Source organism: Malus domestica, chromosome 04, assembly GCF_042453785.1.
Source record: "Malus domestica chromosome 04, GDT2T_hap1".
Lineage (NCBI taxonomy): Eukaryota > Viridiplantae > Streptophyta > Magnoliopsida > Rosales > Rosaceae > Malus > Malus domestica.
The window spans coordinates 16026596-16050035 of NC_091664.1; the positions used below are offsets into that span (position 1 = coordinate 16026596).

The window sequence follows — 23440 nt, forward strand, 5'->3', positions numbered from 1 at the left end:
ATTACTCAGATAGTCATGCCAAAGCATGTAAATTTTGGATCAATGAACTTTTGGTTTATGACAGTATGTGCTTCAATTATCCTTATGTATGTATAATACAATCCACTCGATAGACCACACAACTTCTCCAATTTACGCTTCTGGGTATCATTGGAGGTACTACATAGATATTCTACATTATCTTTTTGTTTCAATGTGTTATCCATTTAAACATATATCTTTAAAACTCAACAAATTTCTTGTAGATCGAGTAGCATGCAATGCATTTTGTATAGACAATATTGTTCCATTTAGTAACATGACCTGGGCTTTTCCTAAGCCTTTAATTACATCTAATGGGCATGGTATTGTTATTACCTTTGCTTTTGTAAGTATCAAGCTTGAGAAATATTTTCGATCTCCAAGTATTGTATGCGTGGTTGTGCTGTCTACAAGACAAATATCTTCGCCATTGTTCTTGTTTTGAGGACAATCGTATATTTATCCATGCTTTATGAGTAGAACAATTAGAGTTAAAAAAAAATTTATTTATAATAAAAAGGAAATTGCAATGCCACTTTTTATTGAATTGAAATACAAGATTTAAACTACAAGTTCATTTAATAAAGCAAAAATACATTGAACATAAAATAATCTAAACAAACCGATATACTTCATTCCCTCTTTCTATAACAAAGTCTGAAACATCCAGATAGGTTGTGTTCAATTGACTTGATAAATCGAACATTGGATCAGATATATCCATTGGTTTAGCCTGGTTGATGAAATTGGTTTCAACACTTTTTTCTTTGAGGGAGGCTTGACAAGGATCCACTAGATGTTTTAGGATATGGCATGTATGCACTGAGTGCTCATTGCCACCACACCTATGGGAAACTCCTTCATGATTTCTAGGTGCGTTATTTATATGAGGTTTACCCTTTTGGTGGTTTACATTTATGAAGCTCGAGCTTGGATTATGCCTTGGACCCATGTAAAACTAGACACCATGGTTCCTGCCTTTCACATTTCATCGCCCTCACTTATGGTCACGTCTTCGTCTGTAATTATTGCCACGAGATGAGGTGGTGTTTGCTTCAAGAGAAGCATCATTCACTTCTGGGAATGGCGCTGAACCAGTTGGTTGAGACTGATGATTTTTTATTAGGAGCTCATTGTTTTGTTCAGCCACCAGGAACACTGATATCAACTAGTTGCAGTAAAGTCTTGCTCTCTATACTGCTGTTGTAGGAGCACATTGGAGGCATGAAAAGTATTGAAAGTCTTTTTTAGCATATCTTCCTCAATGATAGTCTCCCCACAAAGTTTCATTTGGGAGCCAATTCTGAACATTGCAGAGTTATATTTAGCAATCGTCTTATAATCCTAGATTCTTAGGTGTGTCCACTCATAACAAGCTCTTGGGAGAATCACCGTTTTCTGGTGATTACACCTGTTCTTCAATGCATTCCAGAGAACCAGTGGGTCTTCAACTGTTAGGTACTCGCTCCTTAATCCTTCATCGAGGTGGCGACAAATCAAGATCATGGCTTTCGCTCGATCTTGAGAGGATGCATTCTTACCCTCCTTGATGGTGTCTCCAATATTTTCTGCCTCCAAATGGATATTGGCTTCCATTACCCACGTAAGATAATTTTTTTCAGTGATATCAAGGGCAACAAAATCAAGATTTCCCAAGTTCGCCATTTTCATTTTTTTGAAAAGAAAAATGAGATGTGTAAGAATTTGTAATAATATTGATTTTGGAGGGATGTAGTGTTAGAACTTCTAGTTCTTACAAATTTTGCATTTTGATCTTCAGGCCAAATTGATAAGCACTTGAAACTTCAGGCTCGAGATTTACATAAATTAGACATTAATTAAAAAAAAATTAGGTAGTTAGTAATACTCACTACACAGACACTGCCATCAGTATTGAGTATTATTATTAGAAAGAAAGAAAATTAATGAGGAAGGTAAAATAAAATAAAATAATAGGTAGTTAATAATCCTCACTACACAGGCTCTACCATCAGTATTGAGTATTAGAAAGAAAATTAATAAGGACGGCAATTGTAACGCACCACTCCTATTAAAATAATAGTGTAGAATGAGCGATTATACTGCACTAGCAAAAATTGCAGTAAAATTAAATATGCAGTTCAAGATGAGCAATTATATTGCACCACCTAAAATTGCAGTGCAAGATTAGTAATCCGGAGCTACACCAAATGAGAAATAAAAAAAATATAAGTAATTATTAAATTGAGGACTAGGAGAAGACATGGTGCTAGCAGCTCTTGGCGGGGAAACATAAAGCAAGTGAGGCAGAGAAAGAAAAGGAACATTAAGATCTTTATGGGAAACATTTTTTGGTGAATAAAATGAAAACTAGCTAGAGTTAGAGAGTCGTGCTAATAACGTGTTATAAATAGGTAAAATTGAGAGAAAGATAACATTTGCTAGAGATAGAAGTAGAACGAGTGCAATATATCACACTGTTTATTTTTGTAACTGTATCACACAAAGGATGCAAGTAGAAAAATGTGAGGGATACAGATATTATTTGCTTTTCACTATTGATTTGGTGTGTTGTTTGATCATACACTGCATGCTCTTTATATGAACCATTTAAGTGCGGAAGTCTACAAGAGAAATTAAGGCATGTTGAAAATCATGCCATACAAGTTGAAAACCATGTCATCCAACAATAACAAAATCTAACAATATCACAATTTTTAGAAATCTGACAATACCACCATTTTAGTCATCTTTACTTTTTCACTTTTGACTAAAACCATGTAGGTATTCAAACCCACAACTTTTATAACGCATAGCTCATTTAAAAAAATTGGAGGGCGTAAAGTGGCCATTTACCATAGTAGTAGAAAGATATTGTGCTCTTACATAACGATGTAAGTTCAAACCTCGTCAGTGACTAATCTAACATTTAACTTACTAACGTTATCGCTTGACTCGAAAGAAAAATAATAATATTGGAGGGCGTATAATGTAATTACACCGTAAATGATAGTGGTGTGTTACGTGTAGAGAGAAAACGAGTCAAATGACGCTAGTGCTCGTCGACGAATGACAAAATCCTTCGTGGGTGAGAGAGAGCACCACAATTGAAAGCTGAAAGAAATGGCGGGAGGAGTTGGCGGAGGAGGCGACGGAGCCACCGACAGCAAGAAGGGATTAGAAGGCACGGGCTTGGATTTACCAGAGAATCGTCATGACAACCTAAATAGTGCTTCCAGCGACCAAAACCTCAAAGACCTTGTTCTTCAGATCAAGTCCTGCAAATCCCCTGTATGCACCCAAAATCCCACCTTTCAATTATTATATATATGTGTGTGCGTGTATATATGTGGAATTTTCCATTGCAATCCATTAAATCTTTGTCTTTTTTCATCTTCTTGCAGGCAGTTATCAATTATGGTGCGTCTTGGTATGTCTCTTCCTTCTAGTATTTTCGAAACTATAAGCAATTCAATTTGCACACAAGGTGTTCGATGAATTGCCTCCCCGACTCAATTGCTTCGATTCGGTCTCGTTTTCAGGTGCCGTGTGTGTGTAGCCAGATCCTTCCTGCATTCTGTCATCTGAGTAATAGTTTCGCCAGGCTCTCCTCTATGCGGACATTGATGAATGCCACGAAACAACCCAGCATATTCACTACACCCCCACCTTCCATTTCTACCGGGATGGCGAAAGGGTTGATGAGATGTTTGGTGCTGGAGAAGAGCGGTTGCATGATCGGTTGTGGTTGCATTCGTGAATCGAGACATGTTAGGGATAATTGTTTTGAACATTTTAGCTATGGGTGTAGTCATCCAAGCTATTACATTAGTTGATGTTCCAGAAGCTCAAAAGATTGGATTTTCTCACTTCCAGCAATGAAATTTAAATATTGCAGTCTACGATTATACAATTATTTGATTTCAATCGTTCGTAATGAGCTTCTACTTTGACATAGAATCCTCAACAGTCAAGAATCTGGGTTCGGAAAAAATGGGAACATGAAAAATGATAGAACAACGAAAGACAACGCAACATACTGGCTCCTAACTTTGCTACTGCCTCAACTTAACAGCACACATCTCGTCTTCTCAACTCTAACTTGAGCCTTGAAATGTAGACCTCGACATCCGACGCATGCGATGAAAGTTTCTTATTCTTCTCTAACGTTATGAACAACGGCTATGATGGTAACCACCTTTCCGAAACTAGCTCGTTGTGTTAAGCCTTTGGCTTGAGGATCTTGATGGTCTCCCATGTGAAATCTGGATCATCGCGGCCAAAATGACCATAAGCAGCAGTCTTCTGGTACCTGAAGTTGCCTCCTCTTTTCAAATCAAGGTTGAGGGCAATCATTCCCGGCCTATAGTCAAAGTTCTCCTTGATGAGAACCAATATGTCCTTGTCTGGGATTTTTCCAGTTCTGTAGGTATCCACGAAAACCGACAGGGGATCTGGGACGCCAATTGCATAAGAAACCTGAACAATACAGCGGCGAGCAAGCCCGGATGCAACAACGCTTTTTGCTGCCTGCCTTACAACGTATGCACCACTACGGTCAACCTTGGTTGGATCTTTTCCAGAGAAAGCACCACCACCATGAGCACCCCAACCACCATAGGTGTCTATAATTATCTTCCGGCCAGTGAGCCCAGCATCTCCATGGGGTCCTCCAATGACGAATCGACCTGAAGGGTTCAAGTGGTAGATAGTTTTGTCATCAATGAATTGAGCTGGGACGACAGGTTTGATCACATGTTCCTTCAAATCAGCAGCAATCTGCTCATTTGTGACAGTCTCATCATGTTGGGTTGAGATGAGGATGGTGTGCACCCGAATAGGTACCATGGCCCCGTTCTCGTTCTGGTACTCAACAGTCACTTGGGTCTTACCATCGGGCCTCAGCCATGGGACCGTCTTATTCTTTCTGACCTCCGTAAGCTTGGCACCAATCTTGGTAGCAAGGACATGGGTGAGTGGCATGAACTCAGGTGTCTCATCAGTGGCATAACCAAACATGTGGCCTTGGTCGCCAGCTCCAATTTCCTCGGGCTTCTTGGTAAGGTGTCCATGAACTCCCTCTGCAATTTCTGGGCTTTGTTTCTCAATGTTGACGAGGACTTTGCAGTTGTCAGCATCAAGGCCTACATCAGCTGATGTAAACCCAATTCCTCTGCAAGTGTCTCGGACTATTTTCTCGTAATCTACTTTCGCTTTTGTTGTGATCTCACCGAAGACCATGACCATGTTGGTTTTCGTACATGTCTCGCATGCAACTTTGCTCTCCGGGTCTTGTTCCAAGCAAGCATCGAGAACGGCATCTGAGACTTGGTCGCAAAGCTTGTCGGGATGTCCCTCGTTGACAGATTCGGAGGTGAAGAGGAACGTTTCCATCTCTATCTCTAGACTGAGAAAAACCAAAAATAATATGAATCACTTCTCTATTTCGACAAGAAAACTGAAATCTCAAGAAAAAAAATATACAAGCCTGTGAAATATGAAAGCATGTATAAATTGTCACATGCTATGCCAAATCTAAACAATTCCCATCTTCCCTGCCAATGAAATCCGAATTTCGATTACAAAAATCTAGACAACGATGAACAAGCATTAGCTACAGATATCGGCAAACCAATACATATTGTTACCACAAATCTAGATCTAATTACACACCACAATTCTCCAAGAGATCTAACGATGAAATTCAGACCATACAATTACAAAACCATAAACACCAAATCCTCAAATTATTCATCATATAGCTATATGATCTGATTATATATGATTTACGGAAATGAACATCGTTGTGTCGTTGATATAGGATCTGCAACAAAATGTTAAACTATGTTTATTATAGTTAATTGTCCTAAATTTAAATGTTACAAAAAATCCCTCAAATGTAATGAAGGAATTGGATCCAAAGAAACAAATGACATGCAAATCAAAAGCCAAAAATCGATCGGTCCTACATTGTTCGAAGCAATTACGAAATATTGGATCGAGATCGAAAGTAGAACATGAACGAACCTGTGTGTGTGCGAGTGAGAGAGAGGGAGGAGAAGGAAGGATAAGAGGGACGCCAAAAAAAATGAAAGAGAGGGATGCGGAGATTGGAGAGTTGTATTTATATATAGGAAGCAAAGTTACGTCTGACTCGTTCTTTCTCTAACATTTGGCTTTGGTCGTACTGGGTCCTACTTAGTTGCCATGTGGACTTTCACTAGCCAATCAGAACTTGCCAACTCGGCATGTATATAGTTGTGGGACAAGTTTAGTTTACCCATGCAGTATGAAGGTTTGTAAACGGATCCGATTGCATGTATGTAGTTGTGGGGAACTAGTTCAACACATTGAATCCTAAACCCTAATTCGACCACGGTTCTTTCTTGTAAATAATTTTGTTTTAACAAATGATAACATTAGTAGGTTAAATTATTAACAATGTCACTTTGGCATTTGTATTTCATGCAAGCCATGTTTGAGCCGCCTCATAAGTTGTGTGGAAGATGAATCCACATTTGATTAGCTTGTTTAGGCAATTCAGGTTGCGATTCATTTGCCAGCATGGATGGAGGGAGGTAAGGCCTCGGGGCGGGGGGACAATGCCCCCTCTCACTCATTTTTTTTTGCATTAAAAATTAAGAAAAACTAACGAAAAATCCAAAAAAACTTTAATTTTAATGAAAAATGACAAATGAAGGTGTAGTGAATAGTACCAAGGAAGGTAAAAATGTGGTTTTTCATTAAAAAGTACCGGGAGTGTTTTGTTAAAACTCCCTAAAAATTATTCCATTAATCATATTAAAATAGTGAAAAATCCTCTTTTAGTTTTTAAATGCCCCTCCTTTCTTTTTTTTTACCTTCACGCACTAATGTCTAAACCTTGTTGAGTTGCATGCATTTGGTTAATTAGTATGAATGAGCTTGAGATTGTCAATACAACAATTAAAGACAAAATTAGACAATAGAGTAATAAAATTAGGCATGTTTAACTAATTTTTTCAACATTTGTGAAAAAACTAGCTTTATTTGTCAAAAAAAGGAGCTTAAATTTTTTAAGATGCCCCCTCTTAGTTAAATTTTTGGCTTTGTCCTTGTTTGATAGCCCTAATCGGATCTAAAGACTATGATATATTGCTATACATTTGGGAATATGATAAATTATGTGACAACCCGTCCATAATTTTATGATAATATAAATTTTAAAAGTGTGAATCGATGAAAATGTCCCTAGAGGCAAAGATTTTGACTTCTGTTGACCATTGTTTAGAGAGATGTATGACTCATTCTTTTAGCATATTTGCGTAGTACTTGTCAATACAAGTGCGTGAGCGTAAACAATGTAATTTGGAGCTATAACAAAAGAGTTACTAGCGTTTAAAGTCGGGGGCATTCTAGTAAATTTAACCTTCACTCTAGAAGGCTCCAGAGAAACAAGAGAAGGGAGGGGAAAGGAGAGAGAAAAAAAAAGAGGGAATCAGATCCCTTTGAAGACCCGCAACCCAACCCGAGTTCCAGCGACTTTCCCGACAGCTTTCCATCCATTTTTCTGGCTTTCCTCAACCTCCCATCATTACTAAACCTCATCACAACATCTCATCATCCCATCATCCCATTCTAGCCAAAATTGACAAGAATTGGTTACGATTTCATGAAGTTTGAACCCGTGGGTGCCGCGCCAACCCTTGCCTAAGATCCAACAATTCTGAAACGATTTCATTCAATTACCACCACAAAAACAATCCTCTAGAGGTCATGAACAAAGGCCAAACAAGTTTGAGTGCGGCGAAGCACCGGAGGTGACAGATCGAAGCCACCAATTTCTAAGGTTTCCGGCGAGTTCGAGTGGAATTGGGGATTTTCCCGGCTAAATTGGACTTGGCCACAGGTCTAAAACTTGCTCTATTCATTGAGATCTTCATTTATGTGAAATTTGGTAATATTTGGAAATAGTTGATTTTCCTGCTAGTCGGGGCGACCGGCTGCCGCGTGTGGCGGCGCGTGGTAGAGGAGCGTGGGTTGAGACCCCACCTGACCATCCAAGGATAATTTGATGCCCTGATTTTATAATTGACATCCGTTTAGTGAAATCCTGATGCTTTAATATAGTTTCGTAGTGGACCGCCTAATTGGTCGTCACTTGGTTATTATATGAATGGACGACCCGACCGTTGGATCACCACCAAACTTTAATACGTGATATTACATAATATTTTTGGATATTAGGAACTTACGGATCGGGAATCTGAATTTGCAATTGGCAGAGATCCAACGTTGACCGCCACTTGAATTTGAAATTGGCAGAGATCCAACCGTTGGATCGTAAAGAAGTTTTAGTATGTTGTTCTGGAAGCCTAGTGTGGACTTTGGGAAGTTATAGATTAGAAATCCATGGGCGGATGTTCCAGATTGACTTGTGTAGGGTTGTAGACCTCACCTTTGATAGAGACTTGACTTTTGGACAATATGCTACGAATTGTTCTTAAATATTAAAATCAGTATTACTAGAGAATATGTAGGACTTAGTGGGCCTATATTGATTAGTGAGTTATCCCAGATAATATATACATCGATTGACTTTTAGGGTTAACTGTTGACTTTTTATAAAATTTGATGGGGACCCTCTTTAGAGTATTTCGACGCGCTGATTCCGAATCATCTGTCCGTTTTCCGAAATTCGACCATTTTAGGATAGTTCCTTTATTAGCCGTACTTTGTACGAAAATGCGTAATTTCATTAGCACGTTATATTTACCTAAATGGTTTCTTTTCTAGGCGAAATGTATCGCAAGGACTTTCGATGCTACGAGGTGGGTTCGACTCGGCGACATGATCTATGAATGGGTCTTTTCTTTATATATATATAGGTTAATTTGCATATATACAAGCATTAATAAATTATTTATGTGATTGCCATGATTAAATTAATGTTTATAAGAAATACCTTATTGTTGGGAAAATATGAAATAATCCTACAGGATGCACATGTAAGCTTACTATAAGGAGATGCCTTGATTATATTTATGGTCATGAATAGTACGATATTGATTAGAATCGTTGAATGGCTGTGGCATGACTATATTGATGTTAACTGCTCATTGTTTGCTGCACTGGTGTTAGTACTTGCCCGGACCAGGGCCAGTCCTTCACATGTATGTGCACATCACACTGTATGCTCACTTTGGATTCATTGTAAGTGCCAGTCTTGTCGTACAGGTTACTATAGGAAACTCCGACTCGTATGTGCTGCACATAACGCTAGTCTGCATGTGATTGTAGTACTAGGGCGTATATTATTATTACACCTAGTCCTGTTCATGTCAGAATATCTCTGCATGAACTCGTGTGTCAACATGTGTCGATGAGCACCCGATATGATATGTTGCTTATGTGAGATTTTGTGATTATGGACGTTATGCCCTAGTTCTGTTCTGGCTGCTTAAAGCCTCCCTTTCCCACTCCACTTCTTCTCTGGCTAAGCTTTCTCTTACTTCTTTTCTCTCTTTCCTATACATCAACAGTCTATTGATTAAGGACCTGAATGCAACTACTTGGTTCTTCCTCCCTTATTCTGACATCATTGGTGTTTGGGAGACGGGAAGATATGGGGCCTATCCCATTCTTCCCTAGTGAAAGACAATACTTGCTCCATAAGCTTTTGGGTCGTCACCTTAGTCGAGCGGCCGTTCTCATTAACTCCTAGGCATTGTAAATTTCCAATACTAGGATTGTAGAAACTGGCTTCAGCAACATTGGTTGTGGGGAGAAATGGTTGTGATTCGACCTTCACTATCTCCCAAAAACTTGATTCCCCGACTCTAGACTCGTGGTACACAACAACTTGTTGATGTAAAGTGGATGGCACATACAGACTTTGATGGATCCAATCTCTGCCCAACAAAGCTCCATAAGTAGAGCTGATATCCACCACAAAGAAAAGTAGCATGATTTTCTTGGACCCCAAGTCAACTTCCAGAGGCAATATCCCATGTGTTCTAGTAATGGCTCCAGAGAAACTAGAGATTGTTAGGTCAGTAGGAATAAGATCTTCTTCACTTCTTCCCAGTCTCTTCATCTGTTTCAATAAAAGTACGTTGATCGCAGCTCAACTATCAATCAACACCCTTTTTAAGGGTATTCCCTCAAGGTGAGCAGTTACATATATGAGTTTGAGATGGTTAGTTAGGGCCAAGCTTGAGTTGCTAAAGACCATTTTGTCTGAATATATCCTCTCGAGCTCCTTCCTTGGGGATTTGGGCAAACCTGCCATGCTTGATTCTTCTTTCCCGACTTCTTCAACACTAACAAGTGCCATCATTAGTTATGTTGCCATGTAATCACCTTCCATCATGGTAGGCTGATCAAGTTCGCCGCAAAACATGGCAGATAGAACATAAGTCATGTTTACGTGGAAGTTGCTCGGTCCAGGTAAATCTTCCTTCTTGGCCCCAATCAAATATACAAACTCATCTAACCAGGCCTGTGCATCTTTCGGTAACATTAATTCAGGCACTTCTTCCTCCCTGGTTATGCCAAAGTTCTGCATGATGTATATTTAAACTAACCTAAATAATAGATTAATTTAAACCAAATTAAACTGGCAAGCACACGAATCAATTGTAGTATCATATGCAAATACGAGGTTGATCCCACATGGATTGCTTTAACACCAATTTAACCGATTAATCATGCTAAACTTAATAAAACAAACAAATGATAGATTAAATTGAATAATTGAGTAATTGATTAAAACTAAAATTAACAAGAAAAAGAAAAGACAATTAATAAACACATAACACAAGAAGAAATTGAGAAACAATGGAAGTCTAAGTTTATCCTATTTACTTTTCCTAGAGCCAACTACTATCCAATTACCATGCCAATGTTAAAGGTTGTTCTTTCCAAGGTATGAATTAATCCGTGGTCAGGCATCAACTCTTGGATCTCTGCATGATAATTATATCATATTGGTTAGGCATACAATTAAACACATAAAAACCCATTAAGCGTAGAAGAATCTTGTCAACCAAGTAGGATTAATTTGATATTGGTCATCCTCACTAGTTTGTCTCCTCTTATTAATCATAATTCCAATAAACCTAATTGATTGGTTATCCTCATAGATTTATGTAAATATCTAGATGTAAAATTCCTAAAGGTGATCAATCGTTACAAATCCGAATCTACAACAAAATACCCACAAAGATTAAGAATATTGGCATATAATCGGATAATAATTAACAAAGAATATTCATGTTATGGCTTCATCATAAACCTTAGAAAATAACTTAGTTACACATAAAAATAAGAATAAAAGAAAGATAGAACCCGGAATCCATGGCAAAGCACGTCCCTAAACTCTTCTTCACAAATTGCGGAGATGGTGAATGGTATAGTGGTGTATGTAATATGGGTTATGTGACCTCCCCTAAAGAGAGCTTAGAGTACCTTATTTATACTAGAAAAACCCTAAAAGTTTTGGGAGAAGCTCTCCTAACTAAAACAAACTCCTAAACAATTAATGACACAAACTAGGAAAGAATCATTCTTGGCTTGGGAAACATGTCATCTATCTTGCACGCCAGTTTTGAGGTCGATTTATGTTCTAGAAAATTCTGTAAAAATATGGTAAACATAGCTTTATCTCTTATATTTCCAAGCATATATCGCATGCCACTAGGAAAAAATGGGGAAAGCCTTCAAATCAACATTCTCCTACATCTGCGCAGTTCTGACGGGAAAACAACTTCTGCGGGATTGATTTGTAAACCTTTAATGAATGGCTTCATGGAAAATTATGAAATTAGGATACAACAATATTCAGCCTCTTATCTTCCTTCCCCAATTGGCCTTGCATCAAAACTCCTCCGGAAAGTCAAATTATCACCAAAAACGTCATGTGTGCGCAGAATGGCTGAAACTGAGAAAAGGAAAGTAATAAGGCTCTTTTGTAATCAATTCCTTAACAAAACTTAGGAATAATTAACATGAAAATATGATAAATAATGCACCTATCACTGCACTTGTCATGGGATCTCACAAAGGGTATCAGTCAACAAAGGTGAAGTTATTCCCTTCTCGGGTGAAATAATTCCAAAACATATTGGTTCTGGGCTGTTGGCATCATCATTACATCCTCTTGTGCTCTTCTCAAGATCCTGTATTTCCCTAGATGGAGGTTTAGAGGCACATGATCCCCTTCCCATTCAGTTTTTCTATTAGCTATTTCCACTTCCTTTTTACTCCTCCACTGAAGTTGCTATCTTCCTCTTTGAGGTATTTTTTCAAACTCTACATTCTCCGAGGCTTCTGATGGGGCATTGGCCTTTAATGAGTTCATGTCGGCTTTGTGCTACCTCTGGACTCTTTTGATCATAGAAGCTCCCATTTCTTTGACTGGTCTTCCGTCCTTCCCCACTACATACCATTTTCGCCCGAGTTGGGTAGAGTCTTTCTTAGTGACTAGAAGGACTAGGTTCATCATTCTCCCCTTTATCCTGACATCACTACCATTATAACATGGCTGGGGATGCCTTACATCCATCCATCTTGGTATGTTGGCCTCTTTATCTTATACTTCCTCAGAAGTTTCATAGTTTCTAAATACCTCAGAAAAGCCTTTTGGTTCAGAGTCTCCTCCCAACCTCTAGAAGACATTTCTAGAGGTTCTTGATCAATGATAACGCCTGATATTGCCACTTCTAACTCACACTCACACTGGCACTTACTACACAACACCACTCTTTTAACTATGGCTGCTTTGGGTCTCTCGAGTAAGCCTCTAACTCATTTTGTAGGCCTAGCAGCTTGTTTTCTTTCTCCTTTTACTTCCCAGGTGGCTTTTACCTTCCCCTTCTCAGCCCAGTTCAGGTTAATCATGTTTATTAGGACCTCTGGGAAGAGATTTGTATCTATCATCCTATTGGCCTGAAGTTTCTCTAATGGCAACTTTCCCTTGACTATGAGGTCTTGTATCCAGTCTCTGAACATGACACAGTTGGTTATGAACTGGTTAAAAGTGTAGTGCAGTTTGCAATACTTATTTCCTCTCAATTTTTCTGGCTAAGGCATCTTTTTGGTGCTGTCAGGCACAATCATTCTAGCCAGCACCAACTCTTCATAGATCTCTGCAACTTTGGTTAAATCAAAAGAATAACTCTGGTATTTAGGGGGCTTCATAGGCATGAATCTGCCATCATTCATCACTATTTTCTGATCGTTGATTGGTTGGACCAAACCTTTTACTATTAAAGGCTTGAAGGGAATGGTCATCTCTACTGCGCACATCTTTATCCCCTATCTTCCATTGTTGTCACTTTCTCCAAGCTCTGAACCTTCTAACTCCAACTGGTGAATTGCTGCTTTGATTTTGTAGAAAGAATACACCTTGGATGAGTGTTTTACTTGTTGTTCCTCAATTAACAGCTTTTCATACTTTGTGGCAGCGATTTCCAACTCTTGTAGTTCATTGAATTGCACATCATAAAACTTCTTCCTTAAGGGTAATCTTAATCTCATCCGCATCTTTCTAAACCTCATCATAAAGTCTTCTGTAGACTTATGCTCAGATTGCTTCACCTCAACTAGATCGTTGATAGTCATCTCGGGCTCCACCCTATAAAACAGCTCATGGAAAGCCATCTTTATTTGTCCCCAGTTGGCAATGGAATTAGGGGGTAACAGAGAGTACCACTGAGATGCTAGGCCAACCAACAAATTCCCAAACAACCTTAATTTATAGTTAGGATTGTCTTCAAATACCACACAGTAGTTGGAAAACTTGAAGACGTGATCTCTAGAGGACACATTACAATTCTCCCCACTGAAGGTTGGGAATGCGAGCATCTTGAAGTTGAGGGGAAAAGGGTTCTGCTCATCAATATACTTGAGGTAGAGCTTCTGGAATGTGATCTTGAACAACAGGCGAGTCTATGGTTGGGCATTCTAGACCACCATTCTTCTCAACTCAGCTAACTCTTCTCTAAGTTACTGGTTAGCTGCATTGTTATATGGGATGTAAGGAAGTCCCCACTTCGAGCTTTTCTCTTTGCTTGAGAAAGCTTCCTTCTTCGGCTCTGACTGCCTTCACTTGACATATCCTCTCTTATTAGCTAATGGTGATGGCCTATATGGAAGATGTTTGCACGCGGTTGTGGATCCACCTCTCTCACTGGTCTCTCCAGTTGATTGATTTAACCCATAATTCTTTCTATCTTGCCCGACCTGGCCCTTACTATCCAATGGGAATAATAGAGGGTTGGGCAGATTTGTGTTCAAGATCTCTTCCACTTCTGACTGACTGGCCTCAGGTTCTTCATTTTTTTTCCCTTATCCTTCTTTTCCTCTAGCAAAGGAAATAGGGGAATTAGTGGCTCCCTCTCTAGACTTGCCTTTCTTAACATTTCCTTAGCATGACCATTTCTTGGGGAAGAGTACTCCAACACTAGCCTTCTTTGCAGACTTCTTGTTAAGGAACAAAGTCTGCTTACTTCTCCTCGGGTCTCTAGAGAAATCTTCTCCATACTTTTCAATACTTGCACCATGGTGGTTTGCAAGTTTTCATTGGTCACCTTTCCTCCTAATTTCTCTGATGAGGTCGACCTTTCCAAAATTGCAGCATTTCGTAGGGATGGGAAATCTTCCGCGTGATCTGTCATTTTTTATCCTTTTGGACAATGTGATTGCCCATACTCTACATTCCACCTGAAAGTCCGTTCTTTCCTCTTTCTGGGCATATAAGATACTTTGTAAGAATCCCACCAGGCGTGCCAAATCTATGCTCGGGCGAGATTTCGGCCCTTGCACAACTTCCCTGGGAGGTTGGCACTTGGGTGAATGTGTTGGTATCTGCTGATTTCTTGCTGCTTGGTATGCTACAAGAAGAATATAATGTTAGTTTTGAAAGGTGCCCTTGTGAGGCCTTAGTTGTAGGCCTTGACTCTGGCAATTAAAACTAACAAAGTACTAGGCATGCCACTGTTATCTCAGTATAACTGATGTAGAACAAATTTGGTTTAAGTTGATTACTTGCGCCTCAAGTTACTTAAACTTCTTATTATTAAAGGATTGTCGCAGATGGGTTAAGTCTGCCTTAAGTTCTTTTTCTTGCCTTGTAGACACAGACTTTTAGTTCATGATCTTGTATGTTTGAATGAAGGGAGTCCAGAGCCCTTTAAATCATTTACTTGATTCCAGGTTGTTCTTGATGAAAACAAGCTTATTGAGTTAACTAGGTTCGGATGTGAATTAGACTTTAGGTAGAAAATAACTGGAAATAACTTGAATACATGCAAAAAAGTACATTCAGATGACAGATCTACTAATTTAAAGGACAAACGAAGAGATTTGGGCAAGATTTCACCTTGTCGGGCAAGGTTGAACTTCTTGCAGCCACTTCTCTAAGAGTTCATAGAGGTTGTATGCTAAAAAGGGATGGATGGTAAATAGGTTTTACATGAGGGAATCGATACTACAACACTAGGGAAGGTAACAGAGCTTTTACACTAGACAAAAGATGGCTTTTCTAAGGAAACTGTTGGTAATGGGACTGAATCTAGGTTGATTTCAGCTTGTCTGGGTACAAACTAGCTTGAGAGCAGAGTTTGTATGTTGTTTATTTGATTGGTTGAGTGTCCTTGCCTCTGTTGTCTCTTTTTCCTTTTATAGGCAATCTGGCCCAACTGTCTAGGCTGTTGGAAATATGCCCTAAAACCAATCATATGATCATACTTTACGGACATTTCACATGTTAAACTAATCTAGTTTAATATCAAGGGCAAAGATTATTGTTTTAAGCCGTTTCATATAAATGTTATATGCTTAAACGATAAGTCCAAGGAATATGTAATTAGGAGAATGTAATTTAAACAAGTTAGATTCATGAGACCATTCTCTTTCGTATACATTTCCTAAACGTTCCTGATCATAGGATTGCCAATTGGGCATTGACAGTCCGTTAAGATCAGTACGTGCTGTGTCTTCTCTCAGGGAGAGTTACTAGTCTGGAGTCATTGGTGTGATTGACACCAAGACAAGCATGTAGGTGCTCAATAGAGAATGAGTCCACTGAACACGATCAACGATGAATTCTCATACTCATGTCACATGAGAACTCATGGTTGGGATAATGCAAAGTAGTCCTTTGACCTGAGGCATCATAGTTGTCTTATGGTTAGGTCCTTAATCTTTGACTATGTCAAAGTCACTATGTCAGAGGGTGTCCACGACATAGTTGAGGTTAAGCCACTTAGCCATGGAGGCAAGTGAATGCGCAACAAGGGATCTCTAACCTTCAAACCGTTTAAGGGAGAATACTCTATGATATGATTAAAAATCTTTGGCTAGAGTATGAATGAGATTTAGGAAGTTGTTCCAAATCACATTCAAGGTAATCATATAAGTAAGAGAATCACATTGGATAGTAGACATGAATAAACTATCAAACCAAACAATGTGGTCAAGAGTATTGTATTAGAGAAAGACTGTATTGCATTGTAATCCTAAACTGAATAGGTTCTCCACCTCTTCTGATTAGCTTAGGTAACCATGATATACTGCTAGGTGTCACTCATGGTTTGTGGAAGCCCTAAACGTGTATAATCACTAAAGGGAGAATTGAAAGTAAGTTTCAATTCACAATCGATTTGAAAGAGTTCTAATCGCCCACTGCCTCGCTAAAAGGAACCTAATGGATCATACACCGTGTAAGGTAGAGATTGAAGAAACAACGAAGATGAGTAAGGATAATTAAATGGTTTAATTATTTATGGCAAGGATTAATTAATATGTTAATTAATCAAACGAATAAAGTTCGTTAAAAACCTCGGGTTAGTTTTGGGCCACAAGGCCCAATGGGATTTGAATGTCAAGCCCATTAACTCAACTTGTATGACAACTTGAATAAACAAAGGGCTTGAAAGCCCAATAAACCCTTAAGGCCGGCCAAATAAAGGAGGGTAGTCAACTTGCTTTAATTGCAAGTTTGCCACTCCATTGTGAGGTGGTATAAAGGCAATTTTATAGCCATTTCATCCTTAGGGGTTTCTTTTGGAGAAAATTGGAGAGATGTCTCTCCCTTTTCTCTCTAAGAGGCCGGCCCCCTTGGAAGAAATTACCTAGCAATCTCTCATCCTCCAAGGTCACTCATCTCTTCTTCATGTCCCTCCTTGGTGTGGAAAAATTAGAGGTTCTCAATTTTGGGAACTTGGAGAATCCTTTCAACCATCCTCCTCCAAGAAATCGATGGAACTAAGAAGCAAGGAATGAAGGCCCTCTCCTTGGGTGATTAGCCTTTGCTTATGCAAAGAGGAATCAACAAAGGTATAAAATATCTCAACTCACTTTGTTCTTGAGTTGAGTCTTGGCTCACCTTTCTACTAGGCTTTGAATGTCATGGGTATTGTTTTTGTTTTGAGTGCATACAAGCATGATTCCGTCTTTAAATGTTAATTGCATGCAATAGATGTTGCTCAAATGAACATGTTTTTCACAAAATTTCCTTCATGGGCTTTGTTCTTGGCTGAGGGTTCTCAGAGGCAGTGAGTCATCATATATTTACTTGTAATGCCACTAGAAAATGCTTTTTGGCTGATAGTGAGTTTGTCTCTACCAGTTGTCACTTTGGTCCTAAGCACATAACCTATATCTTGGCTGAGAAGGCTTCAATTTGCTCCAGGCTTTGTGGCTGGGCTTCAGGCAAATTCATCTTGTTTTGGTGTCTTTGGGCATCCATTGAGTTAAGCCCAATATTCAAACATTAACCCAAACAATTAGTCCGCGTCCAGTCCCTTGTACATCAATCATAGTCAAGTTATGCAATTCATGCCAAACCTAATCACATCTAAAAGCCGAAGATATATTGCTATATACGGAATGACTATTACCTACTGTTAGTTTTATGTCATCAGATTAGAGCATTGAATTTGCAACACATGTGAGAAAACAAAGTTTGGCAATCAAGTTAATTACATCATAACTTGCTTGCTTATATACCATTGAAAATAAGGAAACTTAATGAAAAGGGCTTGAAAACTTTGAGTTTTAACGATAAGGACAAAATAAAGAGTAAAGTGAATAGTACCAGGATTGACTTTTTAGTGTAAAAATATGGTTGTTCGTTAAAGTGAACAGTACCGAGAGCTTTTCGTTAAAGTTCCCTTGAAAATATTCTATAGTGTAAATAAAAGACAAACAATTATGCTATAATTATTGGTTAATCTTTGGACTTTAACCAATGATAAGCAGGCAACTCTCACATGCCTTAGTTTGGCAAAATTTTCACCGTCCATCGCTAGTCAGTTGCTTGTCTGGTAAGCAATGGCGTAGCCACACTAAAGGCTATGGTGGGCTGTAGTCCAGGGAAGAATTGTAGCAATATGTATATATACTTTAGCGTGTAGTCTATATAATAGGCAAAAAAATGTGTAAGAAAAATTATTTTTAATGAAACTAGCCCAGTGAGTATTTAGCACAACTAACAATATAAAAATTACCACGGAAATTTTGATGTCATTTTGTTCAAGATTATTCTACTTTGATATAGTGGGGTTTATATTAGTTTCAACCATTATTTTTTTAAGATCGACTTTACTTCTAATTTCAGTGTTTTGCTTTGTGCTAGTTGTGTGATTGTAATTGAGATATCAAGTTTTCTATCTTCTTCTTGTGTTTAAATCTAAATATATGTGAAATTTAATGATTCATTGTAATTTTGTTAGTCTGCAATTGCAAAGCTCTTATTGATTTCGCGCCAGATAAATTTTAAGTATACAAATACATGAGTTAAACTTAATTTTTTGCATACAAAACGTATGTAGCAAAAAAAAAAAAAACATTTGATTTTGGGGTAATTTTTTTAGCTAGCCCACCCATAAAATATTTTTTAGCTCCGCCATTGCTGGTAAGTAATGCGACGGCATAGTCTTGTGAGCTGTATAAAAACCTAAACAACTTGCAAATTGAGTTGCAAACGGTGGAAATTATGGATATTTTGTTTCTTGTTTCTGTGTTCTCTAAACGAGAAAATATGTCTTATTATCAGTTGTATATAATCATGCATGACCATGTGATAAGATGACCAAAAAAAAAAAAAAGAACTCTCCATCTGGACCCTCGAATTATGCCCTTTTTGCTGCATTTTGATGGTCCCTGCCTATGTTGCATAGACACAGACACAGATACGACGACAAGTGACACGACGATATGGTGACACGGCAAATCTAAAAAAATAAGGACACGGATACGGCTAGGACATGACAATTATAATATAATAAATATTATATATATTAAAAACAATACTTCGAATTCATAATATAGCAAAGTACTACTCATTTCCCTAAATAAAATTAAGCAACATATTAGGTTGAGGTCAGGGACTCTTTTAGATTTTAGTTTCAAAATTTCCAAAACTGCCCCAAAATGTTTTTTTAATTTACAAAAAGGCCCCTGCCGCATCTTGACCTTGTCCAAGCCATGTCCAAGTAGTTGACCGTATTGATAGGATTAAAACCACACCACAAAGTAGCACACAAATGTCCTATTGATTTTCCTTATTAACTCTAAGATTTGTCAATTGTAGCATATGAAAATAAGGGTCTTTCCCACATAATATTGTTTTATCTAACTACTTAAAATGTCACAAAAACTAGGTTGATGTCTCTACTGACCAGTCACCGAACAAATAATTATTAGACCGACTTACACTTATCTAAAGTCTACGAAATTTTATATGAACACACTAGACACACAGAGTTACACTCACACAAATGTTTGGGATTTGTGGAGTTGATTTGCTATTTAAATTAAATCAAACAAAAACAGGACAGAAACAAATTTTAAGTAGTTCACAAATTAAGAAAAACGAGTTAGGGGAATTGCTATCCACCACCAAATAATCATGCAAACATGTTATGTTTCATTTAAATTCCTTTTACTTCTGGATGAAGATGCTCAAGTTGGCTCAATGTTAGAACTCAACCTGTTACTTTTTCTTATGTAGTATGTTAAGAGAATGACATTTTCAACTTAACTTAGTCCCTAGCATTCAATTTCGAATGACTTGTTCATAGATTTAACAAGTAGAAATCATTAAGAATGAAAAGAGTTTGAGTCATCACAAGGCATCGTAAGTACTAGCGTTGTCTTACTTATCCTAGAAATTGGTTCACATGTTAATCGCAATTAACAAGTACTACTCTAGAACATATGTAGGTCCTCATTCGACAAGGGCAGGCACACACATATTCATAGCGTTAGAATCCTAGATATGCTTACTATGTATGCATCCGTAGAAAACACATAAAGAATTCATCAATGAGACAAGTAGTGAACCAATTTTCATCCGTTCATAAAAGTAAATTCAAACGAAATGTCATAACAAACTTGTAATCATATTTGGGGCTTCAAAACAGCCCTTAACTTCTAAAAATTAGCTACACATAATCCTTAAATAAAACCAAAAGAAAGACATGAGTTTGAGAAGATAAAACCGAAAGAAGAAAATGCCAAGATTTCCTCCTTCCTCCCTTCCTTCTCCAACGCTAATGCCTTGTCTTTTTTCCATCCTTTCTGCTGCAACCTGCAGCCTTCTTTTTATTTATTTTTTCACTTTGCCGCTGCAACTTGCAGCCTTTTTGTTCTTACTTGCTGCCCCAGTTTCTTCCCCATAACTCACCCCACTAACAACCATTTAGTGATGACAATAAGTGAGAGGAAATGGTAAAACAATTGTAACTCTTTGGGTAGCCTTTATGCCAATTACTCCCTCTTAATCCTCATCTTTAATTCCATTCCCTTTTATATTTGAATAAGTGTCAGCTGGCATGTACTTGGCTGCATTAGTTTTGGCTGCTAGATTTATTGGGTTTATTGCTTTCATTTTAGTTACAAACTGCTCAGCCTCTGGGTAACCTTTCAATGTTAAAATGGCCATAACTTCTTCTAGACAAATGATATTAACAATCCGTAAAATGCTCCAGAAAATAGACATCAGTAGATTTCCAAGCATATAAGGATCATTCTCTAATTCATTCTGAGCTATTTGAAACTAGCTTCCAAAGTCAGCTGATCTGCACAAGCAGTTTTGACGAATTTGTTACTTAAAATCCCACTTGTGCTATTTTTCTTTTCTTTGCTTGACAAATCCTACAAAACACAAAAACAAAGTAAATAGCTCAAGAATATAAGGAACTAACTAAGAAAAGACAAGTGAATTTGATGTAAAATATATGTAAATATGAGCTTATCACGTATCCAAGGAGTGTCGGAGTGTTCGACACTTCGGGATTTTGGAGTGTCCGTGCAACCGAGTATGTAAAAGAATATGAATAAGAAGCTAAAATGGATCATGGAATGTACAAGAAAACTAGCTAAAGCATGGACAAGGTCTTATTAATAGCTTAGGCCAAGTTGAAGTCCAAGAGCAGCATGGACAACAAACAATGTCATGATCCCAGTACCAAATACCCCGTGAACGGTTCTTAATTTAGGTTTACCCTGCAAAAATAGAAAAGGAATAAGAAAACACCGGGTTGCTCGATAAATAATAGAATAAACCGATAAAAAGTAGATGTAAGGAGTCTGACGCATATGTGAATGTAACGCATTAAAACCATAAAGGGAAAAGGTTTTGCATGCCTATTAAACTGTGATTTGTCTGCATGGGGAAATGGCTCCTTACGCGCAAAGAGCCAAGTAGTTTTAGAATAAATATTACCTCAAACAAAGCAGGCAAAATTGTTTGTATGGTCAAGAGACTAAGACCAATGAGCCCTGTAACAGCATGAGGGATGCAAACATAGATACAAATTAAATTCCGCCTCAGTACAAAGCATAAAAAGTGAACCTTTTGTTGTATTTGTCTACACTTTCCAAATAACTAGTACGAAAATATACAGAAAAAGAAATTCATTGAAACATAATTTCTAAAAGTTTATCTTTCAAAAATGGGTTTGTCTGAAGTGAGAAGAGATTTTACCCCTCCAGTTGCTCCAAGAGCAAAGAAGAAAACATCCCTGCTAGAAGCTTAGGGTGCAAGTCTTTGGCATTGGCCTTCTCCTCCTGAAATGATCAGAAGCCAGAACATATTACTATACACCAGAAAATTTATAGCATTGTTGGTTTATCGAAACATATGCTGCAGTTGGGTTCATACCACATCATCTAAAAAGCGTATCTGGTAACCAAGATATGTTCCATAGCCACCCATAGCGAAAAGCACAACAGCCTACAAAATACAAGAAACCATAGACAATTATGTCAAGCTACTTTAGATGAATTGTCACATCCCAGTCTCGACTCCGCCGTAGCACGATATTGTCCACTTTTGGCCCCAACCACACCCTAACGGTTTTGTTTCTGGGAACTCAGACGAGAACTTCCCAGTGGGTCACCCATCCTGGGAATGCTCTAGCCCGAACTTGCTTAACTTTGGAGTTCTGATGGAACTCGAAGCTAGTGAGTTCTCAAAAGGCCTCGTGTTATAGGGAGGGGAGCATGTACATATAAGGCACATCACCCCCTCTTCGTTGGTCGATATGGGATCTTATATGAATACCCTTTATGGCCAGTATGACATGATTAAGGGAAGTACATTCTTTTATAAAGCGGTACAAAGCAACATACCATGCTGCCCAGGTGACCCCAATGCACGAGCCAGCCAAGAAGCCTAAACGACTTGACAAGTTTAATAAAGGGCTCAAACAAAGATGCCACAGTGCCAGCTATAATCCAAATTTTCAGATAAATATAATATCAGTAATATGACGAGTTTTTGAATGTGATAGACATCTAGCTTCTCAGCTTCTGTGTTGAAATGACTATTTATGCTTTAGAAACAGAGAGCAATGCAAGAACAAATGCAGCAAGTCAGATGAACTGTAATGGTGTTAAAGGATTAAAAAAAAAAAGAAAAAAAAACTTTGTAGACAATAAATCAACTGAGAAAAACTTACAGAAAATCAGAAATATTGCCAAAATTTAAAAAATGAAGATTAAAAAATTCTTATTGAAAGTGGAACTCTCAATTAGCAATCTCAATTACTAAAGCATGTATCCACACAAAATGCTCAACTTGAAGCCTTTCCAGATTGCAAATAAACTTAACCACCTTCACAACCCGGCATGTGTTGTTCTTTATTCTATCAAGTTTCCGATGGAGGATTGCATTGTTACATAAATAAACATCAAATCAAGAATACTGAAAATTGGTGAAGAGTTAAAAAAAAAGGGTACCTCCAAGAAGAGTAGCTAGAAGCGGCAGAGGCAAAGGACTGAAGGAGTACAAAAGGGTCTCATCATTGGCATTGGCCTTCCCCACTTCTTGCCAGTCAGCCACGTAATCTTCAACAATGTCTAAACTAAACTTCTTGTTCTTGATCACAAAATGTGAAAGGAGAGTTCTCCTACTTCTACTACTTTCCGACGTGGCAGTTGCGGGTTGCAT

General features: G+C 38.1%; 4 protein-coding genes across 5 annotated transcripts; 1 reads left to right on the top strand and 3 right to left on the bottom strand.

Moving 5' to 3' along the window:
* Nucleotides 1–1185: 1185 nt before the first annotated feature.
* On the bottom strand, nt 1186–1686 carry LOC139195017 (uncharacterized). Its single transcript, XM_070820192.1, has 2 exons — nt 1433–1686; nt 1186–1324 (listed from the first exon to the last, which is right to left on the bottom strand). Exons 1-2 carry the CDS (start codon nt 1684–1686, stop codon nt 1186–1188), a joined length of 393 nt encoding a protein of 130 aa, XP_070676293.1.
* A 1213-nt stretch (nt 1687–2899) lies between these two features.
* On the top strand, nt 2900–3902 carry LOC103433105 (thioredoxin-like 3-3). The gene is made up of 3 exons (XM_008371329.4): nt 2900–3291; nt 3405–3430; nt 3543–3902. Exons 1-3 carry the CDS (start codon nt 3124–3126, stop codon nt 3586–3588), a joined length of 240 nt encoding a protein of 79 aa, XP_008369551.1. The 5' UTR covers nt 2900–3123; the 3' UTR covers nt 3589–3902.
* On the bottom strand, nt 3871–6109 carry LOC103433106 (S-adenosylmethionine synthase 3). Of its 2 annotated transcripts, none has more exons than XM_008371331.4 (2): nt 5970–6109; nt 3871–5407 (listed from the first exon to the last, which is right to left on the bottom strand). In XM_008371331.4, the coding sequence occupies exon 2, from the start codon at nt 5392–5394 to the stop codon at nt 4222–4224; it is 1173 nt and encodes a 390-aa protein (XP_008369553.1). In that variant the 5' UTR covers nt 5395–5407; nt 5970–6109; the 3' UTR covers nt 3871–4221. The 2 variants fall into 2 exon arrangements, with proteins under 2 accessions (XP_008369553.1, XP_008369552.1); XM_008371330.4 differs by having other exon boundaries at nt 6028–6096.
* A 15278-nt stretch (nt 6110–21387) lies between these two features.
* On the bottom strand, nt 21388–23440 carry LOC103433192 (uncharacterized). The gene is given in 7 exon segments (XM_008371432.2): nt 21388–21492; nt 21713–21785; nt 21933–22005; nt 22008–22056; nt 22151–22222; nt 22621–22718; nt 23230–23440. Coding segments are annotated over 7 exon segments (681 nt in total).